This window comes from Theropithecus gelada, chromosome 13 (assembly GCF_003255815.1).
Source record: "Theropithecus gelada isolate Dixy chromosome 13, Tgel_1.0, whole genome shotgun sequence".
Taxonomy (NCBI): domain Eukaryota; kingdom Metazoa; phylum Chordata; class Mammalia; order Primates; family Cercopithecidae; genus Theropithecus; species Theropithecus gelada.
This window is the reverse complement of record NC_037681.1, coordinates 31115323-31138492: the sequence shown is the minus strand read 5'-3', so window position 1 is coordinate 31138492 and position 23170 is coordinate 31115323. Positions and strand designations below refer to the sequence as shown.

The window sequence follows — 23170 nt, the reverse complement described above, 5'->3', positions numbered from 1 at the left end:
ATCATATACAAGTGAGGATTTATAAGAATGCAGTAACATATAGTGGAAAATGAATGCTGTTGTCTCTTTCCTTTTTTTTTTTTTTCTTTTGACATGGGGTCTCGCTGTGTTGCCCAGACTGGTTTCTAACTCCTGGGCTTGAGCAGTCCTCCCACCTTGGCCTCCCAAAGTTTTGGGATTACAGGCATGAGCCTCTGCACCCAGCCCTTCTCCTTCTTCTTCTTCTTTTTTTTTTTTTTTTGAGACGGAGTTTCAGTCTTGTTCCCTGGGCTGGAGTGCAATGGCGCGACCTCAGCTCACTGCGACCTCCACCTCCCGGATTCAAGCAATTCTCCTGCCTCAGCCTCCTGAGCAGCTGGGATTACAAGCCACCATGCCCGGCTAATTTTTTTTGTATTTTTAGTAGAGATGGGGTTTCTCCATGTTGGTCAGGCTGGTCTCGAACTCCCCACCTCAGGTGATCCTCCTGCCTTGGCCTCCCAAAGTGCTGGGATTACAGGCATGAGCCACCACGCCTGGCTGCCTTTCTCCTTCTTAAGAAACTTTTTACTGTGATTGATATGTTCCTGGTGGGTATGGGATTTTGATTTTACCTTATTAACTAATGAGTTAGCCTGTTACTGTTTCACGGATAACAACGGTAAGATGCAAGACTCCTGAGTTAGAGATGCAGATTTTATTACTCACAGCACAGTAAATAGCATGAACATCAGCATATTTGTGCCAGTTCCCCTCTTGAGTCTCCTGGAGACACTTAGCACAGTCCAGATGGATGCTTGGCACACAGTGGATTTGTGTTGTGGCTGAGCAACACAGCTTGGGAAGTCCACTGCTTTTCTAGCAAACGGTAAGCAAACCTGTGCTTTGTCTAGAAGGGACGTGTTACCTGTCTGTCAAGGTTCTCAGCAGCGTAAACAACCCTGAGAAATGGCTCAGGTTAGAGTGACTGGGGCTTTGCAATCTTGCCATACCCAGTAAGCATGCAGGTCCAAGGAGGACTGTCTCTCCTGTTGCTTTGCTCTCTGGTGTATCAAAATCTTATCATGTGAATTAAATCCATTTATCAGTGTTTGAGATACAGAGACAATGAGCATTTTTTGAAGAAAGGAATTTTACATGTAGGATATATGAACCTGAACATTAAAAGATGATTGTAGAAGATGATTCTTTTAAATTTACGGCAGCAAGAAATTGTAAGAAAAATTCTAACTTAAATAATTTTGGTGAACAAGTTTTCATTATGTTTTCTTCATTATAGCTTGTCACATATGAAAGAAAATTTATTTTCCCATATTTTTGTTTAACTTATTCTTTAAAGACCTAAGGTATCAAAGGGATTTCATCTTGTCTGCAGATAATTGGTGCCAACAGAGGCATAAGTCAGCTTGGTGGTAGTTTCTTATATAAACTTAAGAGTTCGGGCCAGGCATGGTGGCTTACGCCTCTGATCCCAGCACCTTGGGAGGCCCAGACGGGCAGATCACGAGGTCAGGAGTTCAAGACCAGCCTGGCCAACATAGTGAAACCCCATCTCTACTAAAAATACAAAAATTAGCCAGGCATGGTGGCACGTGCCTGTAGCCCCAGCTACTCAGGAGGCTGAGGCAGGAGAATCGCTTGAACCTGGGAGGTGGATTTTGCAGTGAGCCGAGATTGTGCCACTGCACTCCAACTTGGGCAACAGAGTAAGACTTTGTCTCAAAAAAAAAAGAGTTTAGAGGCTTAAACCTGTCATTTAGGAGAAAAAAAAAATTATAAGATTTTTTTCTTTGCCGTGATTGAGTAATAATAGTGGTTTAGGAGCCTGGTGCAGTGGCTCACTCCTGCAGTCCCAGAACTTTGGGAGGCTGAAGTGGGAGGATTGCTTGAGCCTAGAAGTTCGAGACCAGCCTGGGCAATGTGGCAAAACCCCATCTCTACAAAAATACAAAAATACCTGGGTGCAGTGGCATACACCTATAGTCCTAGCTCTTTGGGGGGCTGAGGTGTGAGGATCGCTTGAGCCCAGGAGGTTGAGGCTGCAGTGAGCCATAATCGTGCCACTGCACTACAGCCTGGGTGACAGAGTGAGACCCTGTCTCAAAAAGTGGTTTAATGTTTATGCTCTTCCTCCTATAACACTGAATGTTTGATACACTGTTGTGGAAATTTTTTTTTTTCAATTAATGGTGATACTTTTTTTCCTCTTGAAAAGTGAAAATGAAATACTTAGCTTAGAAAAACAATATGTGAGCTAAGGAAAAAAACCTTTGCTGTTTAATGGTTGGGCTGGAAGGCCAACCATTTCCCAAGGCTGGGAAGCATTTGGGATGAATTTTACCTGTTTATGGTTGTGGTGACTGCTTGGCATACATTTGTCTTCTTATGTTAGAGAATAAGCACATGTTAGCTAAACTAAGTTGTTTTTTTCTCTCCTTTTAGATGTCCGTAGGAGAATTGAACTTATTCAGGATTTTGAAATGCCTACTGTATGTACCACTATTAAGGTGTCAAAAGACGGACAGTACATTTTAGCAACTGGTAAGCATCTTTTTGGTTATGATTTCCATGCGTTTTGTACCAGGAAATGCTGTGATGGGAAAGATTTTTTTTGTTGTTGTTGTTTTTAACCATAATATTTTATTATAAAAAACTTAAAACGCACAGAAATATTGAAAAAATTGTAAACACCCACTTTACTACTACCTAAATTCCGCAGTAAATAGTTTACTCTGCAGTATTTGATTTATCCCGTGCATCTGTCTCTTTGTTCATACATCAGTCCATCTTGTTTCTTCGATGCATATCAGTGTAAGTTGAAGACACCAGTGTACTTCACCCCAAAACACCTTAGCATGTATATCATTAGCTGGAGTTCAATATTTATCAATATTTACTTATGGCTTTTTTCAAGATAAATTTATATTGGTGAAATGCACAGATCCTAAGTTTACCATTTGATTAGTTTTGACAAATGCACATGCTTGTGTAACTCAAAGCTCTATCAAGATACGGAACGTTTTTTTCCTGCAGAAAATGTCTCCCACTCGTGCCGAGACAACCATTGCTGATTTTTTTCAGTATAGACAAGTTTAGCCTGTTTTAGAACTTAATATAAATGTAGTCATACACTGTATATTCTTTCTCTGTGAGACTTATTTCATGTAGGATTTTGTATTTGAGATTCATGCATGTTGTTATATGTGTCAATAGCTTCTTTTTTTATTACCAAAAAATATTATTAGATGACTAAACCACAGTTTATTTACTCATTCTCCATGTAATGAGCACTTGGGCTATTTTCATTCAGTTTTTTGACTATTACTAATAAAGCACTCTGAACAATTGCATAGAAGTCTGTTTTGTGGGTATATGCTTTCATGTCTTTGGTAAATACCTAGGAGTGGAATTTTTGGGTCCTGGGTAGGTGTATGTTTAGTAATCTGGGAAACTTCCAAGTCTTTCCCCAGAGTGATCGTATCATTTGCACTCCTACTAACAATGAATGAGAGTTTCAGGAAAGGTCACTTATAACATGGTTTTCTGTATAATGTACTAATTTTTAAAAATATCCCTAAGATTTTACATTAACAGTATTTATCATTATCAAAAAATCATGAAATATAGAGAACTTTTACTGTGTTGGCGTGTTGAACAGTGTCACCCAACCTTTAGTGGTTGTGATTTTGGGGCATTAGTCCTGTATATTGTCCAAACATTTTTTGCTGGTATCAGTATTCCTTTTCCAACCACTTTCTTTTTGGTAACACCTTTTATACCCACACAGGCCAGTCTCTTTTGCTTTGTGTTAATGATTATCTCAGTACTAACTAACACTATCTACATCTCTTAGCCTTCAGTTTTATGTTCAGAAACTGGTAAAAAAGAATTGAGGAAATCTAAGCTATATGGACACCCTTATTGAAGACTAAAAGAAAGTTAAATTTTCTTCATTTTATAGATCCAGAGATATTAAGTGACTTGTCTAAGCTCACAGATCTAGTACTTAAGAAAGCTAGGATACAGATTTGTTAAATGACACTTTCTTTTATGAAATCATCCTCTATTTCTATGCAAAATTGGTGGCTTTTCTTCTTCTTTTTTTGTTTTTGTTTTAAACAGAGTCTCACTCTGTCACCCATTCTGGAGCACAATGGCATGGTTTTGGCTGACTGCAGCCACTGCCTCCCGGGTTCAAGTGATTCTCCTGCGTCAGTCTCCTGAATAGCTGGGACTACAGGTGTGCACCACCACACCTAGATAATATTTGTATTTTTTTAGTAGATATAGGGTTTCACTATGTTGGCCAGGCTGGTCTGGAACTCCTTGCCTCAAGTGATCCACCCGACTGGGCCTCCCAAAGTGCTGGGATTTTAGGTGTGAGCCACTGCGCCTGGCCTAATGACTATCCTTCTTATTCAGAACTTCTCGGTTTTATTTTATCTTAAAAATATTTCATAAATAATATGTGGGCTGAGCAGGGTGGCTCACGCCTGTAGTCCCAGCACTTTGGGAGGTGAAGCAGGCAGATCACATGAGGCCAGGAGTTCGAGACCAGCCTGCCCAACATGGTGAAATCCTGTCTCTGTTAAAAATAAATTAGCTGGGCGTGGTGGCATGCACCTGTAACCCCAGCTACTTGGAGGCTGAGGCATGAGAATTGCTTGAACCCAGGTGGCAGAGGTTGCAGTGAGCCAGGATCGTGCCACTGCACTCTACCCTGGGCAACAGAGTGAGACTCTGTCTCAAAAAAAAAGAAAAGGAAGAAAATGTGAAACATGGTAGTGAGACTGAGGAACTGAATTTCATTTTTTTTTAGAGACAGGGTTTCACTCGTAACCTTGAACTTTTGGGCTCAGGCCATCCTCCTTCCTCAGCTTCCTGAGTGGCTAGAACTATAGGTGTTCACCACTATGGCCATTAATTACTTTTTTTTTTTTTTTTTTTTTTTTTTTGAGACGGAGTTTCGCTCTTGTTGCCCAGGTTGGAATGCAATGGCGCGATCTTGGCTCACCGCAACCTCCGCCTCCCTGGTTCAAGCAATTCTCCTGCCTCAGCCTCCCAAGTAGCTGGGATTACAGGCATACGCCACCACACCTGGCTAAGTTTTATATTTTTAGTAGAGATTCGGTTTCTTCATGTGGGTCAGGCTGGTTTTGAACTCCCGACCTCAGATGATTTGCCCACCTCGGCTTCCCAAAGTGTTGGGATTACAGGTGTGAGCCACCGCGCCAGGCCAAAAAAATTTCTTTTAGTAGAGATGGGGTATTTTGCCCATATTGGTCTCAAACTCCTGGACTCAAGCGGTTGTCCACCTGTCTCTCAAAGTGCTGGGATTATAGGCATGAGCCACAGCACCCAGCTGGAATCTTTAATTTAATTTGATTTTAATTATTTTTAATTTAGATAGCTATGCATTGCTAGTGTCTGCCATATTGGACAGCACAATTGTAAAGTCCAGAGTCCTTCTGGTTTGACTTTCCTCGAGGCCTTTTTCTGGTACTGGTAGGGGAAATGGAGTTGGAGTGTCACTTGCTTCTCCATTTAGTTTGGTAGAGGTTTTTCTTTCAATGTCGGTATCTATCCGTACTTCTTTCTCAGATTCCCTTTGGTGTTCTAGGCCGTGTGGCTAAAAACAAGTTGAATGAGATTGGCCCTGAAGACCCTTCATTCTGGTTGGGGAAATAGATTATCTAAGGGAATGAACCCAGGGGATGTGCTAAGTATTGTTTTGTTATGGTAGTGACCGGCCTCTTAATTCCTTTTGGAAGCATTGGGTTTATGATCATGCCAGATTTAAATCTATCGTTAGTGGTGGTGTTAGTTTTTTCTGTTACGTGGGGATGAAGGATAAAAAATAGAGGGCCTACTTTTATTAATGTTTATTTTTTTTACCACTTTTTCCCCCCGATGGCCAAAGTAATACTTGTAAGCCTTTTAAACAACACAGCAATAAAAAACAACAGGGTACAGTAGCTCATGCCTATAATCCCTGCACTTTGGGAGGCTGACGCAGGAGTGTTACTTAAGGCCAAGAGTTCAAGACCAGCTTGAGCAACATAGCAAGATTCTGTCCCTACAATAAAATAAAAAAATTCGTTGAATGTGGTGGTGTGCATCTATAGTGTCAGCTGCTCACGAGGCAGAGGCAGGAGGATTGCCTGAGCCTAGCAGTTTGAGGTTACAACGAGCTGTGATTGTACCACTGTGCTCCATCCTGGGCAACAGAGCAAGACCCTGTCTCTGAAAAAAATTAAAGCCCCAAAAACAAACGACAGTGGAATACAGGTCCTGGCTATATTAAAAGTTTTATGTGTGGCCTTTCAAATTTTGTGTGTGTGTGTGTGTAAAATTGTGTGTATATATCTATCTGTATGAATGTAGATATATATACACACATATATACACACATGCATATATATGTGTGTATATATACACATACACACATGCATACAAATCTATTAAAATTATTGCCATACGACAGTGGGCTTATATTTACTGGTTTTAAACTTCTCTTTTTTAAGCTGGGTGCGGTGGTTCATGCCTATAATTCCAGCACTTTGGGAGGCTGAGGTGGGTGGATCACTTGAGTCCAGGAGTTTGAGGCAAGCCTGGGCAATGCGGTGAAACCCCATCTTTACAAAAAATACAAAAATTAGCCAGTCATAGTGGCAGGCGCCTCTTGGTCCCCGCTACTTTGGAAGCGGAGGTGGAAGGATCACTGGAGCCGAGGGAGGTTGAGGTTGTAGTCAGCCGTGATTGCACCACTGTGCTCCAGCCTGGTTGACAGAGTGAAACCCTATTTCAAAAAAGGAAAAAGAAATTCACCAAAGAAAACCCCACAAAATAACCTTTTTTTTTTTTTTTTAAATGAAATCTTGGGTTTTGATCTATGTCAGTAAACAAAGGACTACCTCATTCTTTTAAGATATCTTTATTGGAAATACATAACATAAAATATGAAAGTCTCCGAAACTGCACTTCATGGAGATAGACTATCATTGTGAAGTTAGTTCCTCCAACTTTTGCCTTACAAAGTGCCAAAGTTAGGCCAGGCACAGTGGTTCACGCCTATAATCCTAACACTTAGGGAGGCTGAGGCAGGCAGATCACCGGAACTCAGGAGTTTGAGACCACACTGGCCATCATGGTGAAACCCTGTCTCTACTAAAAATACAAAAATTAGCCAAATGGTGGCAGGCACCTATAATCCCAGCTACTTGGGAGGCTGAGGCAGGAGAATCACTTGAATCCAAGCGTCAGAGGTAGCAGTGAGCCGAGATTGCTCCTCTGCACTCCAGCCTGGGCAACAGACCAAGACTCCGTTTCAAAGAGAAAAAAAAAAGGCCGGGCTCGATGGCTCACACCTGCAATCCCAGCACTTTGGGAGGCCAGCGCGGGTAGATCACCTGAGGTCAGGAGTTTGAGACCAGCTTGACCAACATGGTAAAACCCCATCTCTACCAAAAATACAGAAATTAGCTGGTCATGGTGGCCTGCATCTGTAATCCCAGCTACTCAGGGGTCTGAGGCAGGAGAATCGCTTAAACCTGGGAGGCTGAGGTTGCAGTGAGCCGAGATCACGCCATTGCACCCCAGCCTAAACGATAGAATGAGACTGTCTCAAAAAAAAAAAAAAAAAAGGCAGTGTGCCAAAGTTACCATGGCATTGTACAGAATTGGGATTGTATTATATGGATCATATTCCAGCACTCGCCTGTGCTCTCTCTGTGTACTTTTACTTTATAGTACGTTTTGGCAGCTTTCCATGTCAGTGGTTACTACAGGTCTGCCTCATCCACTTTATGGGCTATGTAATATTCCCTTGCGTGGATTTATTGTCAGTCATTCAACCATTTTCCTGTCAGTGGACATTTTATTTGTTTTCAGTTGCTGACCATTTATAAATAATGCTGCAGTGAACATTCTTGATATCTTTGGCAGGCTTGTGGATATATTTCCGTGAGTTCAATTTGTGTAAGTTGAAATATAGATTGAAAGTATAGAAACATCATGTATTTTAGGGATTATCCTTCAAAGAAGTTGTATCAATTGTATACTAATCAACAACAGTATATGGGAATATTTTACGCTTTCACCAACACAGATATTAACCGTTTTCTAAATCTTTGCCATTCTGGTGGACAAAACTGTTTCGTCGTTTTCATGTATTTTGTTAGATTACTTGTAAAGTTTCTTAGTAATTTTGTTTGGTTTTCTATGACTTGCTTGTTTAGCTTTTGCTCAGTTTTTCCTTGGGGTGTTTGAGAGGAGCTGCTTTTACATTCCTTTCTTTTGATTTGATTGCAATTAATCCTGCCTATCTCTGAACAAGAGGTATACTCAATGTATCTGTGGATGTTGACTATGAAAGTATGTCTTTAGGTTTTACATCACATTAATTTTTTGTAGGAACATATAAACCTCGGGTTCGATGTTATGACACCTATCAGTTATCCTTGAAGTTTGAAAGGTGCTTAGATTCAGAAGGTGAGTAAAAAGCTAAATTTGAATTCGTGAAAATGACTTTTTATGTTGTTTGCTTTTCTGGTTTTAAAATGAGAACAGTTTGTAATTTTTTTTTATTGCTATATAACAGATTACTGTACTACAATCCAGATGGCTTAAAACATCCATTTAGTAGCTCACAGTTGTGTGGATCTTAAGTCTGTGCAGCTTCTGTGCTCGTAGAGTGTTGACCAGGTGGAGCTCTGACTTGGAGGTGCTGGAAAAGAATATGCTTCCACGTGTTAGTTTGTAGTTCTTTTAGAATTGACTAGCAGCTTTTCTGGTTTTCAGAGAAAGCCCCCCCCAAAAAAAAATAAAAATAAAAAATCAAAAGGAATTTGCTTCCAAACACACTCAGGTTGTTGTCAGTATTCAGTTTGTTGTGGTTATAGGATTGGGTTCCCATTTCCTTCTGGCTGTCAGCTGGGGGCCACTCTGTGCTTCTAGAGGCTACATGCATTTCTCATCACACGCTCACCTCCACCTTCAAACCAGCAAAAGCTCATCACATCCTCCCTGTATTTCTTTTCTTTCTTTTATTTATTTATTATTTTTTTAAAGAGATAGGATCTTGTTGCCCAGACTGGAGTACTGTGGTGTGATCATAGTTTACTGTAGCCTTGAACTCCTGGGCTCAGGTGATCCTCCTACCTTAGCCTCCCAAGTAGCTGGAACTACAGATGTGAGCCACCACGCCCCACTAATTTTATAATTTTTTGTAGAGATGGAGTCTAGTCATGTTGCCCAGGCTGGTCTCAAACTCCTGGCCTCAGCCATCCCTTCACTTTGGTCTCCCAAAGTGCTGGGATTCCAGCCATGAGCCACTGCACCCAGCCCCTTGTGTTTTGGATCTCTCTGACTTTTTATTCTGCTGCCAGCCAGAGAAACTCTGCTTTTATTTTTTATTTATTTATTTTTGAGACAGAGTCTTGCTGTGTCACCCAGCTAGAGTGCACAGGCACGATCTTGGCTCACTGTAAACTCCACCTCCTAGATTCAAGCGATTCTCCTGCCTCAGCCTCCTGAGTGGCCGGGATTATGGGCACACTTCACCACGCCCAGCTAATTTTTGTATTTTTAGTAGAGACGGGGTTTCACATTTGGCCAGACTCGTCTCGAACTCCTGACCTTGTGATCCACCTACCTTGGCCTCCCAAAGTGCTGGGATTACAGGCGTGAGCCCCTGCACCCAGCTGAAACTCTGCTTTTAAAGGGCTCATATGATTATAAATCTCCCCTTTGCCATAAAATGTAGTGTAATCACTAGAGCAATGTCTTATCAATTCACAGTTTCCACGCACACTCTCAAGGGAAGGGGGTTATACAAGAGTAAAGGTCACTGGGGGTCATTCTTAGAATTCTGAATGACACTAAAGTCAAATTAAAATGAGAAAGTTCAAGTACTTTTATCAATTGGCCTCGAATTTGGGATTGAGGGGAAAGGAGTTAATGGGATATGTGGTCTGTGGAATTATATACATAGTCTCCCAACTTGTTTCACCCTTTGGGTTTTTTTTTGTTTGTTTTTTTTGTTTGTTTGTTTTTTTACTTTTTAGAAACAGGATCTTTTTCTGTCACCCAGGCTGGAGTACAGTGTTGTGGTCACAGCTCACTGCAGCCTCAACTACCCAGGCTCTAGAGATCTGCCTATCTCAGTCTCCCAAATAACTGAGACCACAGGTGTGCACCACCGTGCCTGGCTAATTTTTTTTTCTGTTTTTTTTTTTTCCCCCATAGTGATAGGGTCTTACTTTGTTTATTGAAAACAATAGAAACTCTGTGTGCCACTAATAATGGCTATTTTTCACTCTTTTTATTTATCAGGTAGACTATGAATGGGTAAAAAAATGACTGTTATCTTTTTTGTTAAGCAACAATTTTTTAAATGTTCTTTAATGTATATTTGAAAGTCTTTTCTTTTTTTTGAGACGGAGTCTCACTGTGTTGCCCAGGCTGGAGTGCAGTAGTGTGATCTTGGCTCACTGCAAGCTCCGCCTCCCGGGTTCACGCCATTCTCCTGCCTCAGCCTCCCGAGTAGCTGGGACTACAGGTACCAGCAACCACGCCCGGCTAATTTTTTGTATTTTTAGTAGAGACTGGGTTTCACCATGTTAGCCAGGATGGTCTCGATCTCCTGACCTCATGATCCGCCCGCCTCGGCCTCCCAAAGTGCTGGGATTACAGGCTTGAGCCACTGCGCCCGGCCTTGAAAGTCTTTAAAATGATTTTGTTTTCAACATCTCAGAAAGAGTGTCAGAATTTAGAAGTCATTATATTTTGTGAATTTGCTTTCAGTTCTACAAGAAACCTAGTTGATATGTATTGAGAAATTATGAAGCTTTTAAGTTTTTGTTGGTGTTTTGGGACAATATACTATGACAATTTTCTTGTTTCACGTAGAGGCAGAAAAAAAACTGGTATGTGCATAATTTCTGTGTTGAATTAGAATCTTTGCATCAAGTTTGCATTGTTATTAAGAATGTTGATTGATAATTGTATTTTTCCTATTTCTTGTTTTTCAGTTGTCACCTTTGAAATTTTGTCTGATGACTACTCAAAGGTATGTTTTATAGCATTGGTTTGTACTGACTAGACCCAAGAAATGAATGAGTGGAATTTATTTTGATGATAAGCAGTTTTATGATATTTTTATTGTTAAACTAAAATGGCTGTGTAGTTCTATTGTTAAACAAAAATGGCTGTGTAGTAAAATGTAACCCATCGTTTTTTATTAATAATACAATGATACAGATAGCCTTTGGCCAATCTAATAGCAAAGTTAATTTTTCATATCATATATGAAACCTTATTTATATTTTTAAGAATTGGCAGCAGTTATGTTTTATATCATCTTATATTCTAGATTTGTGATTCTGATTTTTACATTTAACCTAGATTTATATACCAGGTTGCTTTCATTTTCTTATTTATATGTGAAAAGTAAACTAGCAGGGTTGTATGTTTAATTTTTTTTTTTTAACTTTGCAAATTGTTGGGGTATATTCTGAAACAGTTCAAAATATAGCTAAGTAGATTTATTTCTTTTTTTGGTGCCATTAGTCCATCTTTCAACTCTTTTTTTGGAGACAGGGCCTCGCTCTGTCACCCGGGCTGGAGGGGCAGTGGCTTAATTTCGGATCACTGCAGCATCAACCCCCCGAGTTCAAATGATTCTCCTGCCTCCGCCTCCCGAGTAGCTGGGACTACAGGTGTGCGCCTCCACACCTGGCTAATTTTTGTATTTTTAGTAGAGATGGGGTTTCACCAGGTTGGCCAGACTGGTCTCAAACTGCTGACCTCAAGTGATCCGCCTGCCTTGGCCTCCCAAAGTGTTGGAATCACAGGCGTGAGACACGGCGCCCAACCTATCTTTCAACTCTTATAGTCACTTTCAACAGTTATAAAATTGTCAGTAAACTCTTGGATTTAAAAGTAAAACATTTTTAGTGATGTCAAATGGCATCTTGAAAGAAAATTGAATTTTCTTAGCTGACATGGCTTTGTATTTTCAGTTTTGGAAACTATCTGGTACAGTTTATCCTTTTGTCTATGGTGTCATTTATCATACGTTTTGGAACATGTAATTTTAGAGTGTATTTTCTCTAAATACTGACAAATTTGCCTTTAAATACCATCTGTTGATGTTTGAGATACCCCTTTAGTACACTAAAGTCAAGTTACAAGGAGTGTCTTTGACACTAAAGTCAAAGATACAAGGAGTTTATCATACCTTGTGTGATAATGGTGGGATTATTATTATCATTTTTTGTTTTTTATTTTTTGAGACAGAGTTTCACTCTTGTTGCCCTGGCTGGGAGTACAATGGTGCAACCTTGGCTCACCACATCCTCTGCCTCCCGGTTTCAAGTGATTGTCCTGCCTCAGCCTCCCGAATAGCTGGGATTACAGGTGCCCGCCACCATGCCCAACTACTTTTGTATTTTTAGTAGAGACGGGGTTTCTCCATGTTGGTCAGGCTGGTCTCAAACTCCTGACCTCAGGTGATCCACCCGCCTCGTCCTCCCAAAGTGCTGGGATTATAGGCGTGAGCCACTGCGCCCCACCGGGATTATTTAAATGTGTTCCCAAGTGAAAGAGGAAGCTGCTCATTGAGGGTACCATGAGAGTGCTCTGTGTTATGACATGCTCGTGCCAGGTAAATGAAGGGCATTTGTTGCAAGTCTTTAATTAGTAGGTAAGGTTTGCAGAAAAGCTATCAGGATGCAGGAAGGCATTAAGGAGCCATTGGGGAGTTTTCATTCTTAATCCCAGTGGAGAGTGTGTGCACAGACGTGTGTTTAGACAGAGAGAGAGAGAGAGGGGTAAGAGTTTTTCTTGGTTTGCCAGTTTTTTAGTGATAATGAAATAAACACCTAACTAGGAACCTAAGCAAATTAATTTTTTTTGTTTTATTTTCAGATTGTCTTCTTACATAATGATAGATACATTGAATTTCATTCACAATCAGGTTTTTACTACAAAACCAGAATACCAAAGTTCGGGAGAGATTTCTCTTACCACTATCCATCTTGTGACTTGTACTTTGTTGGTGCAAGGTATGGGATCTAGTCCCTCTTTCTCCTTTTCACCTCCTAAAACAACCAACTTCTGTTCCTAAATTTCTTGTACAATTTCTGTAGATAGCTTGCTTTAATAAAAAAGTGATATGTGGCTCTTGTAAAAAAAAAAAAAAAAAAGTAGAAAACAAAGGATAGGCAAAAAAAAAAATTATTTTCTACATAATTGATTTCTACATAATCTACATATGGTACATAATCTACATATGCTGTTTTAACAACTGTTGTTTTGCTTAATACGATATTTTCTAATGTTAAAAATATCTTTGATAGTTACCTGCCTCATTGGGAAATACTGATGGGAAGTGTGTGAACCTTTTCAGTTTAGCCCAGTTACCACAATTTACGAGACACGGTATTTTAGTTATCTGTTTGTCTTCTAGATTTCTGTCTCTAAGATTGTTTCATGTCAGTAATCAGTTTCTATCTGATCACTTTGTGATTAATAGGTCATATGTGGTTATGGATTCTAGTTTAAAAAAATTGGGAGAGGGCTTTATTATTTTTGGTAATTTGATAGTTTGATTTAATTTGATTTGCATGAAATGACAAAAGCATTTCAAGCATCTTGCATTGTGTAGTTGATGTCCTACATTAAACAGTCTACGAAATTCTGAACAAAAGGTCATTACCAAGTTTTCAAAATTTTAAAAAATTAAACAGTTGTTTCAAAACCATTAAGTAGTAAATGTATTTAAGAAATTAATTAGGACAGAAGTCATAACTTTAGAACACCACTATCTACCCATGTTTTTTGTTTTGTTTTTCTGTTTTTTTTTTTTTTTTTTGAGAGGGATTCTCGCTCTGTCGCTCAGGCTGGAGTGCAGTGGTACGATCTTGGCTCACAGCAACATCCGCCTCCTGGGTTCAAGTGATTCTCCTGCCCCAGCCTCCCGAGTAGCTGAGACTACAGGTACCCACCACCAAGTCCAGCTAATTTTTGTGTTTTTAGTAGAGGCAGAGTTTCACCTTGTTGGCCAGGCTCGTCTCAAACTCCTGACCTCAGGTGATTCACCTGCCTTGGCTCCCAAAGTGCTGGGATTACAGGCATGAGCCACAGTGCTGGGCCTGGTTTTTTTTTTTTTTTTTTTTTTTTTTTAAAACCAAAGCCATTAGTGTATCTATTTGACTGTTAGTTTTGGCAATTTATCTACAATATTTAACAGGATAAATTGTAGGCAAAAATTTAGTACAGTTTCAATAGAAACACCCCTTTTTTCCCCCTGAAAGTACAGCAGTATTTGAAGGACTAATTTTTTTAAAGAAGAATAAGACATTATCTTTGCTTTTAAGTTGCTTAAAGAGTATAATTCCTACATGTGACCAACTCATTTAGGAGTTATATCTTTGGCTTCTGTTACTATGGTGCTAAATTTGGAGATATATACATGTATAATGTAGTTGATAAAGTCAGTTTCTTAGCCCTATTGCACAGTATTTCAAAACTTTTTATTCAAAGTACCTTTTTGGTTTTTAGTTTTTTATAAAGATGAGGTCTCATTATGTTTCCCAGGCTGGTCTTGAACTCCTGGGCTCAAATGATCCTCTTGCTTTGGCCTCACAAAATGTTGAGATTACGGGTGTGAGCTACTGTACCTGGCCTGTATTATTATTATTATTATTATCTTTTGAGATGAAGTCTAGCTCCGTCACCAGGCTGGAGTGCAGTGGTCCAATCTCCGCTCACTGCAACCTCCGCCTCCCAGGTTCAAGCGATTCTCCTGCCTCACCCTCCTGAGTAGCTGGGACTACAGGCACGCCCTGCCATGCCCAGCTAATTTTTGTATTTTTAGTAGAGACAGGGTTTCACCATATTGGCCATGATGGTCTCGATCTCTTGACCTCGTGATCTGCCCACCTTGGCCTCCCAAAGTGTTGGGATTACAGGCATGAGCCACTGCGCCCCGCCTATATTATTTTTATAGTCATCAAAAAGGTAGCATTTGACCAGGTATTTGGCTGGTGGCTATTATGTGTGTGTGTTTATATGTATGTGTGTGTATATATATGTGTGCGTGTGTGTGTGTGTGTGTGTGTGTGTGTATAAAATACATGAAAAAATATATACAAATACATACCCATTTTAGAAAACTGGGAAAATACAGAAGAGAAAAAATTCAGGCTGGGCACTGTGGCTCATGCTTGTAATCCAGCACTTTGGGAGGCCAAGGTGGGCAGATCCCCTGAGGTCAGGAGTTCAAGACCAGCCTGGCCAACATGGTGAAATCCTGTGTCTACTAAAAATACAAAAAATTAGCTGAGTGTAGTGATGGGCGCCTGTGAGCTGAGACTGCACTGTTGCACTTCAACCTGGACAACAAGAGCAAAACTCCATCCCAAAAAAAAAGAAAAAATTCAGCCATAATTATACCACCCAGAGACAATCCTTAATATGTTTCCTTCTAGTCCTTTCTTATATACATATGTAGATACATTACGTGTACTTTTGGATCTTGTATTCTCCATCTTATTTGTAAATAGTATACTACGTAATGACTTAATAATATTTTCTTGGCATGTGAATGGTTTAAATCACTTTTATACATGAACAAATTCATAAAGTGAGTATTTTTCAGATTTAGAATACATTTTTGTATCAGTTTTATAAAAAGAAGTGATGGCTTATGAGTGATATATATTTATAAAATTTATATTTACTTAAAGTTTCATTGTAGTTTAGCAGGTTTTTGACTTTCTTTATTACTTTACAGTTCTGAAGTTTATAGGTTAAACTTAGAACAAGGACGATACCTGAATCCTCTACAAACTGATGCTGCGTGAGTATTGGTTTAGTAATACTGCTATATACATTTTGACCAGGAGGTGGAGCCAGATGCTCAGTTTGTTAACAAGTAACATAAAATACTGCAATTAAGCAAAACTCCCAGCAACTTAGTTAAAAAGTGCTGTTGAATTTATTCTTAAACAAAAAATTCACCGAAAGATCGGTGATTACTTTCAAAATTAAAGCTTTTTTTCATATACTCAAATTTAAGTCAGTTAAAAACAGTTTATTATTATAACTTGCAGTGTTCTTTAAATTTACATTCATGATTTTGTTTTGTGATATTTTCTCCTGTGGAGAAATTTTGAATTAATTTGGAGTGCCATTTTTCAATTTTTATGCTTTGCTAGCGGACATTTAAGGTTTTTAAAGTTTCCTTTTATCATACATTATAGTCTGCACATACGTATTATGCATTAAGAGTTTTTAGGAATGAATCCATCATCGTCATCATCACAACAAATAATAGCAATAAACTCAGTAGGAAAGCGCTTACTTTGTGCCAGGTGTTATTCAGTCATTTTACTTTTATTAACTCATTTTAAACTTAGAACAGATTTCTATGGTAAGTACCATTTTACAGATAGGGCAGCTGAGGGTCAGAGAGGTAAGTAGTTTGCCCAAGGCCACACAACTAGTCAAGAATGAGAAGAAGCTGGATTACTTCTCATTGTGTATATGAAGAGCTTGCTGAATTTTTCTTAGTGCTTTGAGAGGATTTTTAAAGGTTAGGCGAACATGTTGTGATAAAAAGAACCAAGTAAACTCCAGTTTTCTTTATTTCACATTGGCTAGAAATGCTTTTATTTTTATTTTTAAAAACTTGTAGTAGTAACTTCACAATGCATTATATTGAGAGTCCTCTGTACTCCAGGCACTGCTGAACACTTTGCTGTCTTTTTCATTTAATCCCCATAACAACCCCCTGAGGTAGGTGAAATATCCATTTTACAGAGAAAGAAAATGAGACTTAGAGTGATGCACCCAGGAGAAGCTTGTCAAGGCTCAGGATTGTCATGGTGATAGCGTGTGTTCTTTTAAGAATGTTACCTGCCTTGGAAGAAAATACCTTGAAAAAATAGAGTGACCCTTTCTTCTCATGGTAGTGGAATAGTATTTCAGAAGGAAGTCCCTCCTCGTTTGTCACCTAGCAGGTAGAGTGTCACCCTGGGGATCAGAAACTCCAGTGACTGTGAGCCAAGCACTTAACCCTTTCAAACCTTGGTGTTTTCCATTTGCAGATTAGTGAGAGAGAATCTGTGTGTCTTCTTTCTTCCCAGAATTTGGGTTGGCTGTTTATTTAATATTCCTTCCCCGCTAAAGTAGCTGCTAACTAATACTTTCTCTCTTACTGCTTTCCTGTGTTAGGGAGAATAATGTTTGTGACATAAATTCAGAGCATGGCTTGTTTGCCACAGGAACCATAGAGGTAAGCATATATTGACTTTATTTTTTAGAATATTTGTTTTATATTTGATTGGACTTTTTATTTAAAGACTGAGTTGCTTGATTCCTTAGAGCAGGATAATGAGGTGATAGCTTATATATATATGTATATGTATGTATGTGTGTGTATGTATATATTTATTTATTTTTTCCGACACAAAGTCTCGCTCTGTCACCCAGGCTGGAGTGCAGTGGCACCATCTCCACTCATTGCAACCTCCGCCTCCCAGATTCAAGTGATCCTGCTGCCTCAGCCCTCCTAGTAGCTGGGATTACAGGCACGCACAACCATGCCTGGCTAATTTTTGTATTTTTAGTAGAGATGGGGTTTCGCCATGTTGGCCAGTCTGGTCTTGAACTCCTGACCCCAGGTGATCCACCTGCCTCGGCCTCCCAAAGTGCTGGGATTACAGGAGTGAGCCAGCGTGCCTGGCCGGGATTCTTTTTTTCATTTAAAAAAAAAAAATTTTCCCCAGCTTTTTATTTTCAAAGAGTTCACATCTTTGTAAAAGTTTAGTGATAACGTATATATATTTTGCATTTTCTTTTCCTATAAAAATGTACATACATTAAAAATATTTTTTGAACCATTTGAAAATAAGTTGCAGACATGATATTTCTTCCTTAAATACTTTAAAATGGATTTCTTAAAAATAAGGACTTTCTCCTATAAAGTCATATATGTATCGTTATCATTACTAATAAATTTAATATTGGTGCAATAATATATATTAAGTAGTTAACATTGATACAATCATTTTAAATTTAAAAAGTTTCCCAGTTATACCAAGATGTCCTTCAGCACGGTTCTCCCTGCCCCTCCATCCAATCCAAGTTCCAGTCAAGATTATGCATTGCATTTTGGACTGTTTTATTATTCTGGTTTTTTCGCGCTTTTTTTTGTAATTTAAAAGAAATTCAGCTCATGTCAAAACACTTAAACAATACTAAAAAGGTTATAAGGTAAACAGTTAAACTTTTACTTTCTATGAAATAAACAATGTTAATTAGGTTTATTTTTGTATGTGTTTTAAGGATTTCCTAGTAGCAGATTTTATTTATTTAATTTTTATTCTACAGCTTTTTTTTTTTTTTTTTTTTTTGAGACAGAGTCTCACTCTGTTGCCCAGGCTGGTGTGCAGTGGCGCAATCTCGGCTCTCTGCAACCTCCGCCTCCTGGGTTCAAGCGGTTCTTCTACCTCAGCCTCCCGAGTTGCTGGGATTACAGGTGTGTGCCACATACCTGGCTAATTTTTTGTATTTTTGGTAGAAACAGGGTTTCGCCATGTTAGACTGGGTCTCGAACTCCTGGCCTCAGGTGATCAGCCCGCCTCAGCCTCCCAAAGTGCTGGGATTACAAGCGTGAGCCACTGTGTCTGGCCTTCTACAGCTTTTATTTTAAATTGTTTTTCATTTGCGTAGGGTAGAGTGGAGTGCTGGGACCCAAGAACTCGAAATAGAGTTGGTCTGTTAGACTGCGCCTTAAACAGTGTCACAGCAGATTCAGAGTAAGTAGAAATTAATTTGCAATGTCAGTTTTCATCAACTTTTGATTTCAGTAATGTATCTGTATTAAATTCAAATAAATTGCTAAAGGGTGTCTGAAATTGTACTTTCCATGATTGTTTTTCATAAAAATCTTCTCCTGTAAAAGCTCACTAATGAGTAAGCCAGATAGAATTTCTTTCCAAATACTGTACAGAAGGTCTTGTTTCTTTAGTTGCTGTAGAATTTTATTAAAACAATTACACTGCAGGAATTTATATTCTGATTTTGTAGGATCTAGTGATAGAACCAGGAGTCCACCACAAAGTCCACAGAGGTGTGCTTTGAATTCTAAGGTGGAAGGAAGCAAGTGTTTTTTTAATATTTTCTTGTTCCTGTTTCCCTAATTCCTACATTTAAAACAACCAGAAGAGTTTTCACTATTATACATCCATTTACAGTTTTATGATATTTCCTAAGAAAAGATACCTAGAACCTGAATTTCTGGAGTAAATAGCATACATGTTTTGAAGGTTTTTGGTACATTGCTAAATTGCCCTACAGAAAACATAACCTCAGGTTAAATGTCTGCCTGTGTGCCCAGAGCATGCATTTGCTCACTCTCCTCAGCCTGGACAGTCCATCACAGCCCTGCCAACAATAAGTCTTAGAAAGAACCTGCAGATATTGATTAAATGAAGCTTAGCAGAAATAATAGCTAACAGATAGTGCTTTCTATTTGCCAGGTACTGGGTCTAAGTTCTTTACATATATTAACTTATTTAATATGACAGCCCTTTGCTATAGGCACTGTTATTATATTTATTTTACAGATGAACAAAATACTCATCAATGGCATACCTGTTATTCAGCCTTTAAGAATTATGTTGCAGAAGCATATTTATTATTGGGGAAGGGTGGTCCAAATATGCCTGTGAGTGGAAAAGCAAACCATACCGTTGCCTATAGAGTGTTGCCACCTTGTTACCAGAAAAACAGTGAACACAAGCATAATCACAGGAAGAAGCCTGGGTGTATACCAGAATGTTAAAACTAGGGTTTTTTTTCTGATTCGATTTTAGGTAATTTTATTTTATTTTTTTTAATGCTTAGTTTTTTTGTTTTTGTTTTCCCTACAAACCTTAGAAGCTGTCAGTTCTAGGTGGAACCAACACAATATGAGAAGGTAATAAGATAGGGGAAGCAGGCTGCCATTTCCAGATGACATAAGTTTCTGTGCCTGGGAAACTCAGGAGAATAACTGAAAATCTATAAGAACTAATATAACAGTTAAATAAATTGGTCATAAAATGTGCAAAAATCAGTGACCTTGTTATTTATTAGCACTATCCGGCTAGAAAGGTTATAAATGGAAAAACATTCTTATAACAACAAAAATTGTAAAACTTGATAACATATATGGGCCAGGTGTGGTGGCTGACACCTGTAATCCCAGCACTTTGGGAGGCCAAGGCGGGTGGATCACTTGAGGTCAGGAGTTCAATACCAGCCTGGGCAACATGGTGAAAACCCATCTCTACAAAAAAAATACAAAAATCAGCTTTGAGTGGTGTCGCACACCTGTAGTCCCAGCTGCTTGGGAGGCTGAAGCAGCAGAATTGCTTGAACCGGAAGGTGGAGGTTGCAGTGAGTTGAGATCATGCCACTACACTCCAATCTGGGCGACAGGAGTGAAACCCTGTCTCCAAAAAAATACATATGAAGAAAATGATAAAAGAATAAGTAGAGAAATCTATCACTGTACTGAAAGAAATGATTGAGTGTACTTTGAAGAGCGAGTGACTAAAGTTGCTGTAGATAAGAGGCTTCAAGGTTCCCATAGGTGCCCCAGTGCAGTTACAGGCTCAAGCTCTAGGTGGCAGAAGAGATCTGATGATGACAAGAGCCGACAGCCAGGACTCTAGGTCCTGGGCCAAGGGCATGTGGACGATGGGATTGATAGCAATATTGTCCACATCTGACTCATCGCCTAGCACTCTTTCCACTGGAGATCATTGCTTTTGCTGCTGATTGGCTTGATTGGTATTTGAGAAGCATATTCTAGAGTTGTGGCCATAGCATTCACTCTGTCTTTGGTACTTTCAGAGGCTCTGGGGTCCCCATTTGAGGATTAGTCTTTTGTTTTAGCTGAGCTTGGCTAATTTTAAAGTGGAAATGGTATACCCATATCCAAACAAAATTATTTCTTCTTAAATATAAAAGGGGATGTTTCTGTAAATACCTTTTTCTGGCTTAATTAAAATGGAAGAAAGAAGTAGATTACATTTTGTATATAAAGTGTAATTTTATTTTGATTATGAAAGTTTGAATACAATTACCATTTACTTATTATTTTTGAGATAGGGTCTTGCTCTGTTGTCCCAGTTGGAGCACAGTGGAATAATAACAGCTCACTGCAGCCTCGACCTCCCAGGCTCAAGCAGTCTCTTGCCTCAGCTACCCAAACAGCTGGGACAACAGGTGTGTGTCACCACAACTGGCTTTTTTTTTTTTTAATTTTTTGTAGAGATGGTGTCTCACTGTGTCGTCCAGGCTGGTCTTGAATTCCTGGCCTCAAGAAATCTTCCCACCTCAGCCTCCCAAAATGCTGGGATTACAGGCTGCAGTTACCTTTTAAACAGAAGGCTAGAAATGTGATTTTCCCCCATTAGATTTGAAGTGAAGATTAATAATGAACTTGTCACTTGGAAGGAGGTTTGGCCATATATTCATGAAGCATGAATATTTTGCTTTTCAGGATAAACAATTTACCAACAATCTCTGCTTTGAAATTTAATGGTGCCTTGACCATGGCAGTTGGAACATCCACAGGGCAGGTAAATATGTTTAATTTGGAAACTTCACATCTAAGTTTTTATTTCAGTGGTGTGTGTATGTGTCATGAGAAATATACTATAGGAACACAAAACGAGGCCATACTATTTTAGCCAGAGCAGGGGATATGCCTTAATGCTGGATTCTTCTAGCACCTTGAGAAATCTTGACTCTTGCCTTGGTCAGTCTGTGGTGCTGTGGACTTGGAGCTGCAGTGGGATAGGCCTGCACCACCACACCTGGCTAAGTTTTTGACTTTTTGTAGAGACAGGGTCTCACTGTGTTGCCCAAGCTGGTCTTGAATTCCTGGGCTCAGGCGATCCTCCCACCTCAGCCTCACAAAGTGTGGGGATTACAGGCGTGAGCCACTGGGCCTGGCCATAAGTACTCTCATTAGTGGTTTGGAACAGCATTTCTCAGAGTCTATGGAACAGAATTCTGTGGTCAGACAGTCTTGGGAGTCTGCCAGACTTCTACTCTTAAAGATTCACAGTGGATTTCAGTGCTTTTTAAATAAAGGCACTGAGGAATTCTTGCAGACAAGAAATATGTTTAATAAATATTTCCAAAATTCGTGTGTTCAAGGAGGCTTTTTTTGTTTTTTAAACATAGCATCGTTAACTTTAGCCCATGCCATGAGTGGTCCGCAGAACATGCATTAGCAGTGCTAGTCCGAGGAGTACTTCTTTCTTTCCTTCAAGGTAGAGCCTGTACACTTGCCTCCCCCTGCAAGAGGTCTGAAACCCTGCCTTGGAAGATTAACTTTCTCTGTCGTCATGGGCTGGAGGGGATCTGTCACCTGGGACTTAATCCTAGGGGAGCTTCCCCAGGCTTCCTTGCCCCTAATGACAGGGGTCCGAAGAGATTTCCCCTTCTCCCAAGGAGTCATAGCCTTGCTACCACCACCTGTCTTGAATCTACTAGGACTGTTGCTAATTATGTCTTTCATTTTTGTTTATATCTGTTGCTATGACACTGCCTGGTATGTAGGCCCTCAGTATGTATTTGTTGAACAAATTAAACAAATTCTTATGGGATTTCATTTTTTGTTCCTTTCTTAGTATGTTCAGTACTCTTAAAAATTACCCTTGGGGTTGAATTCATAAAATGTATACTTTAAGGATTATTTAAGAGATCTTTCTGGAGAGAATCTCAAATCTCAACATCTTGAATAAGGGTGTTCATTGTGTTCATAACAAAGTAATGAAGAAAATGGCTGCCATTATTCTCACTTATAAATATTTCGTTTGAAGATAAAATGTCTAGTTTGTTTAAACAGAAATAACTTGGTTTTGATTTTTTTTTTCAGGTTTTATTATATGACCTTCGATCTGATAAGCCATTGCTAGTTAAAGATCACCAGTATGGGCTGCCCATTAAGTCCGTTCATTTCCAGGATTCATTAGATCTGATTTTGTCTGCTGACTCTCGAATTATCAAGATGTGGAATAAGAACTCCGTATGTATTTTTGGTTGAAATTACTTGCTTCTTTATTTGCAGGTGTTCCGAATGATCCTTTCCTCTCCATTGCCTTTTTTATGTGGGTTGTTGAGA

The 23170-nt window shown here is 39.3% G+C and overlaps 1 protein-coding gene across 4 annotated transcripts in view; it reads left to right on the top strand.

Moving 5' to 3' along the window:
• Positions 1 to 23170, top strand: part of NOL10 (nucleolar protein 10) — a 115774-nt gene that overhangs the window by 5780 nt on the left and 86824 nt on the right. For 2 of the 4 annotated variants that reach the window (XM_025354156.1, XM_025354152.1), the window contains 9 exons: positions 2422 to 2520; positions 8392 to 8469; positions 11010 to 11047; positions 12907 to 13043; positions 15776 to 15841; positions 17218 to 17278; positions 18718 to 18803; positions 21539 to 21617; positions 22925 to 23074. In XM_025354156.1, coding sequence (XP_025209941.1) covers positions 2460 to 2520; positions 8392 to 8469; positions 11010 to 11047; positions 12907 to 13043; positions 15776 to 15841; positions 17218 to 17278; positions 18718 to 18803; positions 21539 to 21617; positions 22925 to 23074 — 756 coding nt within the window. In that variant the 5' untranslated portion in view covers positions 2422 to 2459. The remainder of the gene's footprint in view (positions 1 to 2421; positions 2521 to 8391; positions 8470 to 11009; positions 11048 to 12906; positions 13044 to 15775; positions 15842 to 17217; positions 17279 to 18717; positions 18804 to 21538; positions 21618 to 22924; positions 23075 to 23170) is intronic. The other 2 variants (XM_025354153.1, XM_025354155.1) reach the window with 2 other exon arrangements.